The sequence below is a fragment of the Oncorhynchus mykiss genome, chromosome 1 (genome assembly GCF_013265735.2).
Source record: "Oncorhynchus mykiss isolate Arlee chromosome 1, USDA_OmykA_1.1, whole genome shotgun sequence".
NCBI classification, from domain to species: domain Eukaryota; kingdom Metazoa; phylum Chordata; class Actinopteri; order Salmoniformes; family Salmonidae; genus Oncorhynchus; species Oncorhynchus mykiss.
Window position 1 is genome coordinate 86,858,997 of NC_048565.1, and position 12,621 is coordinate 86,871,617.

At 43.2% G+C, this 12,621-nt stretch overlaps 1 protein-coding gene across 1 annotated transcript in view; it reads right to left on the minus strand.

The window, feature by feature from the left end:
• LOC110518258 (protein eyes shut homolog) overlaps positions 1 to 5,124 on the minus strand; it is an 80,297-nt gene extending 75,173 nt beyond the window's left edge. The window contains exons 1-2 of the mRNA XM_036990001.1: positions 5,113 to 5,124; positions 4,726 to 4,946 (exon numbers count right to left, since the gene is read on the minus strand). Coding sequence (XP_036845896.1) covers positions 4,726 to 4,946; positions 5,113 to 5,124 — 233 coding nt within the window. The remainder of the gene's footprint in view (positions 1 to 4,725; positions 4,947 to 5,112) is intronic.
• Positions 5,125 to 12,621: the final 7,497 nt, after the last annotated feature.

Consider the following 12,621-nt stretch of genomic DNA (forward strand, 5'->3'; position numbering starts at 1 on the left):
AGTGTTTGCAATAAGTAGGTGATCAAGCCAAACTGACTAAGGCAATAGACTACAAAGCTAAATCCCATCAAGAGCTGCATTTAAAACACCAACTTGCACTTAATTTGAAGCCTTGAGACAACTGAGACATGGGATTGTGTATGTGTGCCACTCAGAGGGGGAATGGGCAAGACAAAAGATTTAAATGCCTTTGAACGGGGTGTTGTAGTAGGTGCCAGGCGCACCGGTGTGTGCCAAGAACTGCAATGCTACTGTTTTTTTTTACGCTCAACAGTTTCCTGTTTGTATCAAGAATGGTTCACCACCCAAAGGACATCCAGCCAACTTGATACAACTGTGGGAAGCATCAGAGTCAACATGGGTCAGCATCCCTGTAGGGGGGTGCAACTCTATATTAGAAAGGTGTTTTTAATGATTGGTATACTCAGTTTATGACATTGGGCACCACACAACTTGATTACTGAGAGCTCATCTGACAGAGATATCATGTGCAGGCCAATCCATTATTCAGTAGTTAATCTGCTACTCAACAGATTAAATATGTAGCCTTTAATAATGAATAGCAGTGCGTTTGTTTGTGAGGTTCCTGTAACGTTCTTGTCCTTCTATGGGAGAGGAGACTACGAGAAGTCCTTTATGTGTGGAACGGTGTGTTTGTGTGTGTGGAACGATGTATTTGTGTGTGTGGAACGATGTATTTGTGTGTGTGGAACGGTGTGTTTAAGTGTGTGGAACGATGTGCTTGTGTGTGTGGAACGATGTGTGTGTGAAACAGGGTGTGTTTGTGTGTGTGGAACGATGTATTTGTGTGTGTGGAACGATGTGTTTAAGTGTGTGGAACGATGTGTGTGTGAAACAGGGTGTGTTTGTGTGTGTGAAACAGGGTGTGTTTGTGTGTGTGAAACAGGGTGTGTTTGTGTGTATGGAACGGTGTGTCTGTGTACGTGCATGTGTGTCGGTTCACACACAGATACTATGATATGTGTGTATGTGATTTACATATTCACAACAATCACTAAACATAAACACACTTTGTAATCAAATGATTGCGTGAAGGTAAAAATGGGAAAACCCTTTTTTTACCACCCATATTTAATGTAATCAAGCCTCTGATTACAGCAATTAAGAACTAAAGTGTGTGTCAACCCTACCACATTCCCTTATCCATCCACACCTTCACTACATCTGGTAGCCATTCCACCCCAGCCAGCCAGCCAGTCAGGCACCAGCCAGCCACCAGCCAGCCAGCCATCAGCCAGCCAGCCAGTCAGCCATCAGCCAGCCAGCCAGCGAGGCACCAGCCAGCCAACCAGCAAGAAGCCAGCCAGGCACCAGCTAGCCACCAGCCAACCAGCCAGCCAGCCAGTCAGGCAGCCAACCAGCCAGCCAGTCAGGCAGCCAGCCAGGCAGCCAGCCAGTCAGGCAGCCAGCCAGCCAGTCAGGCAGCCAGCCAGGCAGCCAGCCAGTCAGGCAGCCAGCCAGCCAGTCAGGCAGCCAGCCAGGCAGCCAGCCAGTCACCAGCAAAGCAGAGTTTTAACAAGACTTCTTCTGCTGCTTTATTAAAGAAGGTAACAGTTTACAATAAGGTTCCTCAAGGATGTATTCGAAGTCCCTTATCTTTGGTGTGGATTCCTTGAATTTAGGACATTTCAAAACACAACAAACAGAATGAACATACCCATACAATAACTTATTAAAACAGTAGCCAATGTATCTATAATTCAACTCCTACACTTCTTTTGAATGTATATGTCCTCCAGAATTCAAAGACGTTTCTGCAACCAACTCTTTAATGAGTCATTTTCTTTCTGAAGTATCCTTAGGGGAACGTTGTACATCATCACTATAGGCTGCATCATTGTCTGATTATAGGCTTGAGTTCCAAATGGTACCCTTTTCCCTTTATAGTGCACTACTTTGGACCAAAGACCTATGGGCATAGGGTGCCATTTGTAGGGAATAGGGTGCCATTTGGGACGTATACATAGTCTTTGTTGGTTCCTCATTGAGAATTCGGCCTAATGATTATTCCTAGGACCTTGAGTTGTTTCTTTTATAAACTACAGACAATGTGCAATGTTCAGTCTTAATAATAATAATTATTATTCACTGCAGGTAGATTGTATGTTTTCAAATTCTATAAGAATATATATATTTATATATATATGTATGTTTTATATAGAGCTTTTTATTACAAGTAGAATCCAAAGATGCTGAGCCGTAGACATTTATGATAAAACACAATTCTATCATTACATCTCAGTAATATGCAAATGTCGACAGGCTGTAGAAGACAGAACGATGACATTAAGACAGGAAGCAATCAAATCGCCAGCCATTATGCCCACAGCCAATACTTTAACCATCTGGTATTATGCCAGAGCCACCCGGGTCAATTGACTGAATGAAGATTGCTCTGTGAACTCTCTATAACCCTACACCAGCTATGGGGTCCAAGAGGGTTTGGCACCGTGATGGACTATAATTCACACTCATAATTAACAACGCTGACTGACGGTAGAGCTTTGCGTATGATGATCTGACCACAAAATATTATTAACCTGATTTTGTTCATTTGTGTTAAGTATTCAATTAGCAAAAATATATTTTAAAAATTGATTAACGATGTCAGCGTGTAGAGGGTAGAGACTCAATGTAACCTTAGCTATTTACTGAATTACCTACCAGGCTAGGATCCTGGTCAAAGACTCTTAAGACAGTGGATTGAAACATGGCTGATAGTATGAATGGTATTACTGTTAAGATAGTGGACTGAAACATGGCTGATAGTATTACTGTTAAGATAGTGGATTGAAACATGGCTGATAGTATTACTGTTAAGATAGTGGATTGAAACATGGCTGATAGTATTAATGGTATTACTGTTAAGACAGTGGACTGAAACATGGCTGATAGTATTAATGGTATTACTGTTAAGATAGTGGACTGAAACATGCCTGATAGTGTTACTGTTAAGACAGTGGACTGAAACATGGCTGATAGTATTAATGGTATTACTGTTAAGACAGTGGACTGAAACATGGCTGATAGTATTAATGGTATTACTGTTAAGATAATGGACTGAAACATGGCTGATAGTATTAGTGGTAAGACTGTTAAGATAATGGACTGAAACATGGCTGATAGTATTAATGGTATTACTGTTAAGATAGTGGACTGAAACGTGGCTGATAGTGTGAATGGTATGACTGTTAAGATAGTGGACTGAAACATGGCTGATGGTATGAGTGGTAAGACTGTTAAGATAGTGGACTGAAACATGGCTGATAGTATTAATGGTATTACTGTTAAGATAGTGGACTGAAACATGGCTGATAGTATTAATGGTATTACTGTTAAGATAGTGGACTAAAACATGGCTGATCGTGTTAATGGTAAGACTGTTAAGATAGTGGACTGAAACATGCCTGATAGTGTTACTGTTAAGACAGTGGACTGAAACATGGCTGATAGTATTAATGGTATGACTGTTAAGATAGTGGACTGAAACATGGCTGATAGTATTAGTGGTATGACTGTTAAGATAGTGGACTGAAGGGCCTCCCGGGTGGCGCAGTGTTTAAGGGTGCTGTACTGCAGCGCCAGCTGTGCCATCAGAGTCCCTGGGTTCGCGCCCAGGCTCTGTCGTAACCGGCCGCGACCGGGAGGTCCATGGGGCGACGCACAATTGGCCTAGCGTCGCCCGGGTTAGGGAGGGCTTGGTCGGTAGGGGTGTCCTTGTCTCATCGCGCACCAGCAACTCCTGTGGCGGGCTGGGCGCAGTGTGCGCTAACCAAGGTTGCCAGGTGCACGGTGTTTCCTCCGACACATTGGTGCGGCTGGCTTCCGGGTTGGATGCGTGCTGTGTTAAGAAGCAGTGCGGCTTGGTTGGGTTGTGTATCGGAGGACGCATGACTTTCAACCTTCGTCTCTCCCGAGCCCGTACGGGAGTTGTAGCGATGAGACAAGATAGTAGCTACTACAACAATTGGATACCACGAAATTGGGGAGAAAAAGAGGTAAAAAATTTTTAAAAAATAAATTTAATTTTTAAAAAAAAAAAGATAGTGGACTGAAACATGGCTGATAGTATTAGTGGTATGACTGTTAAGATAGTGGACTGAAACATGGCTGATAGTGTTACTGTTAAGACAGTGGACTGAAACATGGCTGATAGTATTAATGGTATGACTATTAAGATAGTGGACTGAAACATGGCTGATAGTATTAATGGTATTACTGTTAAGATAGTGGACTGAAACATGGCTGATAGTATGAATGGTATTACTGTTAAGATAATGGACTGAAACATGGCTGATAGTATTAATGGTATGACTATTAAGATAGTGGACTGAAACATGGCTGATAGTATTAATGGTATGACTGTTAAGATAGTGGCCTGAAACATGGCTGATAGTATTAATGGTATTACTGTTAAGATAGTGGACTGAAACATGCCTGATAGTATGAATGGTATGAATCAATACACTGCGATATGGCCGGCCCTCTAGCCTCACATTACCATTAACCTTGATGTACCTGGACCTTCATTAAGAGTCCATTACTACTAATCAATGTAGGAAGATTTAAGTTTTTTAAGACCATTAGGTGACATTAAATAGAGCTGGTTAATTCAGTCTTTTACTTTTAGCTCTCAAAGACAGTATTTCAAAACACTAATATTGTTTTAAAGACGACTGAAATATCCACATGGTCATATCCTACCTGACACAGGTGCCTCCATTGCGGCAGGGCAGGTGCTGACAGACAGGTGTATCACAGTTGTGGATGTTCCTCCCTCCCAGTGCCTCTCCTGTTATGTAGATGTCCTTATTGTTGACCTGCAGCTCCCTGATACAGCCTACAAAACCCGTCACCTCCCTGGTGCTGGCAGGCTGATCCCTATGGGAGGGGACGTCCCCCAGGAATATAGGCCCCAACACTACCTGGAAGGATGTCACAAAGACAAATGTATGCACATGTTCAAAGGCAGGTAGGAAGGTAGCAGGGACACACACACACACACACACACACACACACACACACACACACACACACACACGTTATCAGCAATGCCTGTTTAGTCTTCTATATACAGTCCATGTGCTTCACTGCATACTTCATTACATCACAGTTCCATGTAAATTACTACAGACATTTAGTCAGTTATGATATACACTGACTGTACAAAACAGACTGACCAGGTGAATCCAGGTGAAAGCTATGATCCCTTATTTATGTCTCTTGTTAAATCCACTTCAATCAGTGTAGAGGAAGGGGAGGAGACAGGTTAAATAATGATTTTTAAGCCTTGAGACACGGATTGTGTATGTGTGTCATTCAGAGGGTGAATGGGCTAGACAACAAATGTAAGTGCCTTTGAACGGGGTCTGGTAGTAGGTGGTACCAGGCGCACCGGTTTGTGTTAAGAACCGCAACGCTGCTGGGTTTTTCACACTCAACAGTTTCCCGTGTGTATCAAGAATGGTCCACCAGTCAAACAACATCCAGCCAACATGGGCCAGCATCCCTGTGGAAAGCTTTTGATACCTTGTAGATTCCAGGCTCCAACGAATTGAGGCTGTTCTGAGGGCAAAAAGGGGGAGGGGGTCCAACTCAATATTAGGAAGGTGTTCCTAATGTCTGGTATACTCAGTGTAGACAAGACCTGCTATGGTAATCAACAATACAAATCTTCAGGTAAGGTAAAGTGTGCCTACGTCACAAATGGAACCCTGTTTTCTACATAGTGCACTACTTTTAGTGCACTACTCTTAGTGCACTACTTTTGACCAGAGCCCTATGGGAAGTAGTACATTATTTTGGGAATAGGGTGCCATTTAGGATGCAAATCAGGTGTTTTCTGGATGTGAATCCAGTGAACCGACAACTTATCCTCCTCAATTTAAAGCTGCAATAAGTACATTTTCTGGGCAACCCGACCAAATTCATAGATATGTCATTCTCATTGAAAGCAAGATAGATATGTTCTATGTGCTCTATTTCTATGCATCCCAGTCTTAAGTTTAGTCTTTGCGCCTTTTAATTTCATTTTTTTACACCAGCTTCAAAACAGCTGAAAATACAATATTTTTGGTTATAGAAAATATATTTCAAAGCGGTTTAGTGATTCTCTACACAATACTTGCTTGTTTTGTTACATAAACTCAAATTAGGTGAACTATTTACATTTTAGCAAACCAGGAAATGGTGGAGCACTTTCTGCATAATAATAATCTATAACAAGTGAGCTATAATTGTTTTGCTACAAAAAATAATATTGAAACTCAAGTATGTTTGAAATCATTCATGCTAGACATGTTAGGCTTCAGAGTTATAACCTGAGGTATTTTCAGTTAGATAGATATGTACACTGAGTGTACAAACAGTAAGAACACCTTAATATTTAGTTGTACCCCCCCCCCCCCCCCCCCTCAAACATTCTTGATACACACAGGAAACTGTGTAGCATGAAAAACCCAGCAGCATTGCAGTTCTTGACACAAACCGGTGCACCTGGCTACTACTACCATACCCCGTTCAAAGACACTTAAATATTTAGCCTTGTCCATTCACCCTCTGAATGGCACACATACACAATCCATGTTTCAATTGTCTCAAAGCTTAAAAAGCCTTCTTTAACCTGTCCTCTTCTCTCATTTACATTGATTGAAGTGGATTTAACAAGTGACATCAATAAGGGATCATAGCTTTCACCTGGATTCACCTGGTCAGTCTATGTCATGGAAAGAGCAGCTGTTCTTCATGTTTGTATAATGCATGTTTGTATAGTCCAGGGTCCATAGAGGCCACTATATAGGAAAAAGGGTGCCATGAAGCTCTTGAGTAAGATAACTGGGTTTACCTCTGACACAGGCTGGAACAAGGATTCCTCCTGACGTTTCACTGTTCCATTATCTACTGCTATTTCAATCATACATGACCCTCCACTCCTACCGACAGGCAGCCCATATCTGTGGAGAGAGAGGGAGGGAGGGAGGGAGGGAGGGAGGGAGGGAGGGAGGGAGGGAGGGAGGGAGGGAGGGAGAGAGGGAGGGAGGGAGGGAGGGAGGGAGGGAGGGAGGGAGGGAGGGAGGGAGGGAGAGAGGGAGGGAGGGAGGGAGGGAGGGAGGGAGGGAGGGAGGGAGAGAGGGAGGGAGGGAGGGAGGGAGGGAGGGAGGGAGGGAGGGAGAGAGGGAGGGAGGGAGGGAGGGAGGGAGGGAGGGAGGGAGGGAGGGAGGGAGGGAGGGAGGGAGGGAGGGAGGGATGGAGGGAGGGAGGGAGGGAGGGAGGGAGGGAGGGAGGTAGAGGGATGAGAGAGAGAGAGAGAGAGAGAGAGAGAGAGAGAGAGGTCAGGAGAACGAGAGAGGGGGAAAGAGAGAAAAAGAGAAAAGAAAGAGGAGAAAGAAAGAGAGGGTTGGGAGAAACAAAGGAGAGAGAGAAAGGGGAGGAGGACATGGATAGAGAGAGAGAGAGAAATAAACACCAGAAGAGAGAGCAAGAGGAAGAAAGAGGGACAGCAAGGGAAGGGAAATCTCATAAGAATATGCGGTATTCACAATAAATCCATTTAAGCATGAAAATTATGCAGACTTGGAGAGAGGCGACTAAGAGGAGGCTGAGAGGAGAGAGAGGGCTCAGTAATGGAGCTAGTGTAACTGTCTGTTGGTTCCAAATACACTGTGATTGTGTTCCAAATGGCAACCCTATTCCGTACAGATGCAGGATCTTGATTTGATCACTCTTTTATTACTGAGAATGTTCCTGCACAGCAGGAAACGCAGATAAGCTTTGTGATTTACATACATTTACATAAATTCACTGAAAACCCAAGGTTATATTAACAGTATTACACCTTTTATGTAGCCTACTTTTGGCCAAGTACAAGCCTAACCACCGATCAAGCAACATTATGGACTAAACGTTCAAATCCTGTTTCTGCAGGATTATTTTGCTGTGAGAATCCTGGTCAAATTAAGACTCTCCATCTGTACATAGCGCACTACTTCTGACCAGGGCCTATAGGGCTTGTAGGGAATAGGGTGCCATTTGGGACATAGTCTCTGTATTGCAAAAACACTCTGCTGCCATTCCATAAACAGAGAGCCTGGACACGAGCCCTGGTCAAAACTAGTGCGCTATGTAGGGAATAGGGTGCCATTTGAGAACAGCTCTGTAATTTTCATGGCTCTTTTAACTAGCACAACATAAGGGAGAGTAATGGGTTGTTTGCTGTCAGTCTAGCATCAATGGAAAATGAGGATAAAATGAAATACATTATGGTTTCTCCTTCATCCTCTGTCAAAAGAGGGAACCACTACTAGAGGTATTGGCAGGTACCAGTGAATGAACAAACAGCATAATGGGCCCTAAAAATAACACCCCAGTTAACATGTGAGCTGTACTACCACTGACATTGTTAACATGTGAGCTGTACAACCACTGAGACAGTTAAGATGTACTGCCATTACAACCACTGAGACTGTTAAGCTGTACTGCCATTACAACCACTGAGACTGTTAAGATGTACTGCCATTACAACCACTGAGACTGTTAAGCTGTACTGCCATTACAACCACTGAGACTGTTAAGCTGTACTGCCATTACAACCACTGAGACTGTTAAGCTGTACTGCCATTACAACCACTGAGACTGTTAAGCTGTACTGCCATTACAACCACTGATACTGTTAAGATGTACTGCCATTACAACCACTGAGACTGTTAAGCTGTACTGCCATTACAACCACTGAGACTGTTAAGCTGTACTGCCATTACAACCACTGATACTGTTAAGATGTACTGCCATTACAACCACTGAGACTGTTAAGCTGTACTGCCATTACAACCACTGAGACTGTTAAGCTGTACTGCCATTACAACCACTGAGGCTGTTAAGCTGTACTGCCAATACAACCACTGAGACTGTTAAGCTGTACTGCCATTACAACCACTGAGACTGTTAAGCTGTACTGCCATTACAACCACTGAGACTGTTAAGATGTACTGCCATTACAACCACTGAGACTGTTAAGCTGTACTGCCATTACAACCACTGAGACTGTTAAGATATACTGCCATTACAACCACTGAGACTGTTAAGATGTACTGCCATTACAACCACTGAGACTGTTAAGCTGTACTGCCATTACAACCACTGAGACTGTTAAGATGTACTGCCATTACAACCACTGAGACTGTTAAGCTGTACTGCCATTACAACCACTGAGACTGTTAAGCTGTACTGCCATTACAACCACTGAGACTGTTAAGCTGTACTGCCATTACAACCACTGAGGCTGTTAAGCTGTACTGCCATTACATCCACTGATACTGTTAAGCTGTACTGCCATTACAACCACTGAGACTGTTAAGCTGTACTGCCATTACAACCACTGAGGCTGTTAAGCTGTACTGCCATTACAACCACTGAGACTGTTAAGCTGTACTGCCATTACAACCACTGAGGCTGTTAAGCTGTACTGCCATTACAACCACTGAGGCTGTTAAGCTGTACTGCCATTACAACCACTGAGACTGTTAAGCTGTACTGCCATTACAACCACTGAGACTGTTAAGCTGTACTGCCATTACAACCACTGAGGCTGTTAAGCTGTACTGCCATTACAACCACTGAGACTGTTAAGCTGTACTGCCATTACAACCACTGAGGCTGTTAAGCTGTACTGCCATTACAACCACTGAGACTGTTAAGCTGTACTGCCATTACAACCACTGAGACTGTTAAGATGTACTGCCATTACAACAACTGAGGCTGTTAAGCTGTACTGCCATTACAACCACTGAGACTGTTAAGATGTACTGCCATTACAACCACTGAGACTGTTAAGATGTACTGCCATTACAACCACTGAGGCTGTTAAGCTGTACTGCCATTACAACCACTGAGACTGTTAAGCTGTACTGCCATTACAACCACTGAGACTGTTAAGCTGTACTGCCATTACAACCACTGAGACTGTTAAGCTGTACTGCCATTACAACCACTGAGACTGTTAAGCTGTACTGCCATTAGCCATTACTACATAAACACCTTCAACGAGGAAGCAGGTGTGTGTGTGTGTGTGTGTGTTGCTACATGTGTATCCAGTGCAGTAGATCAGTCTAAACTCCAGAAGAAAAGCATAATAAATAGAAGGCAGCCTCTCCTACCTCCCTCCACACACTGTGGTTGGTCCTAATGGCACCCTATTCCCTACATAATGCACTACATTTACCAGAGCCCAATGGCACCCTATTCCCTACATAGTGCACTACTTTTACCAGAGCCCAATGGCACCCTATTCCCTACATAGTGGACTACTTTTACCAGAGCCCAATGGCACCCTATTCCCTACATAGTGGACTACTTTTACCAGAGCCCAATGGCACCCTATTCCCTACATAGTGGACTACTTTTGAAGAGCCCTGTGGTTCTTGGTCTAAAGTAGTGCACTACGTTGTGAATAGGGTGCTATTTGAGACACATGTGTCCAGAAATGGGTTCTTCCACAACACTAAAGTGATATAAAGTGCTGTGTCCCTGTGCTGATTTAAAAATGATTTGTCAACAGAGAAACGAAGAGCAGTTTATACTGAATGTCGTGTCAGAAGGAGCATGCTGTACCCGTATCAATGGGTATTTTCCATTGAATCTGTGTTTGTTATATACATGCAGCCATGCACCAAGCAGTTGTCCTTCTTGCCCTTAACCAAATCACAGTAATCTGATCTGAACCTAACATTTATATCACCGATCTACACTGAACTAAAATATAAACGTAAAAGGTTAAGTGTTGGTCCCATGTTTCATGAAGTAAAAGATAACAGGTTCTCTGATGTCAACGTTGTGAACAGAGTGCCCCATGGTGGCGGTCGGGCAATGGTATGGGTAATGGTATGGGTAATGGTATGGGTAATGGTATGGGTAATGGTATGGGTAATGGTATGGGTAATGGTATGGGTAATGGTATGGGTAATGGTATGGGTAATGGTATGGGCAGGCATAAGCTACGGACAACGTACACAATTACATTTTAACGATGGCAATTTGAACGCACAGAGATACCGTGACAATATCCTGAGGCCCGTTGTCGTGCCATTCTTCCACCGACATCACTTCGATTCAGCATGATGATGCACAGCGCATGTCGCCAAGGATCTGCACACAATTCCTGGAATCTGAACATTTCCCAGTTCTTCCATGGCATGCGTACTCACCAGACATCTCACCCATTGAGCATGTTTGGGATGCTCTGGATCGACGGGTACAACAGGAGATGTGTCGCGCTGTATGAGGCAAATGGTGGTCACACCAGATACTCACTGGTTTTCTGATCCACACTCCTACCGTTTTTTTTTTTTAAAGGTATCTGTGACCAACAGATGTATATCTGTATTCCCAGTCATGTGAAATCCATAGATGGGTTCAAACTGCACCTTTATTTTAACAGTGTGCATTGTAACATTATGGTCAAATATACTAGATTATACATGACTATTATTATCACGCAGTATATCTGTACTTACTACAGTGTAATAATGATCTACTTACTATGGTATAATAATGGGTAGTCTATACTGTAACTCCGGTCTACAAAGATACTAGATTATACATGACTATTATTATCACGCAGTATATATGTACTTACTACAGTGTAATAATGATCTACTTACTATGGTATAATAATGGGTAGTCTATACTGTAACTCCGGTCTACAAAGGAACTAGATTATACAATAATTTAAGGTATTTATTCACTCAGGATTAATGAATGAAGGAAACGAGGGCACCCAGGAAGCCAGAGATGTACATACATCATTAACATATGGTGGTGTGTATGTGTCTATGTGTGTGTGTGTACAGTGTGTGTACAGTGTGTGTGTGTGTGTGGGTGCATGCGAGAGACAGAGAAATCACTTGACTTTGCCAAGGCACGGAATATGAGGAGCAACGCAGCGACTACTTAGCATTACAGGACATCTATTCATGTTGGAGCAGAGAGATAATGACTAATGCAAGTCCATGAGTCCTCAGAGGAGAGGTAGAGGAGAGGGGGGTTGAATGATAAACTACACGTACATTACTACACATACACACTCAGCTGATTTCTCTCTCCAATTCATCATTGGCTTGGCTGAATCCAATGCATGCAGCCCCTGAAGCTCTGGGAGGGAATGACTGCGGGCCCTAGTTGATCCATTCCATTATGGATGTATATGGCTTCCCAATCCACTCTACCAGTAGCATCAGACTACCTCTACTTCAATCCACTCTAACAGTAGCATCAGACTACCTCTACTACAATCCACTCTAACACTATCAGACTACCACTACTACAATCCACTTTAATACTAGCATCAGGCTACCTCTACTTCAATCCACTCTAACAGTAGCATCAGACTACCTCTACTACAATCCACTTTAATACTAGCATCAGGCTACCTCTACTTCAATCCACTCTAACAGTAGCATCAGGCTACCTCTACTACAATCCACTCTAACACCATCAGGCTACCTCTACTACAATCCACTCTAACAGTAGCATCAGGCTACCTCTACTTCAATCCACTCTAACAGTAGCATCAGGCTACCTCTACTTCAATCCACTCTAACAGTATCA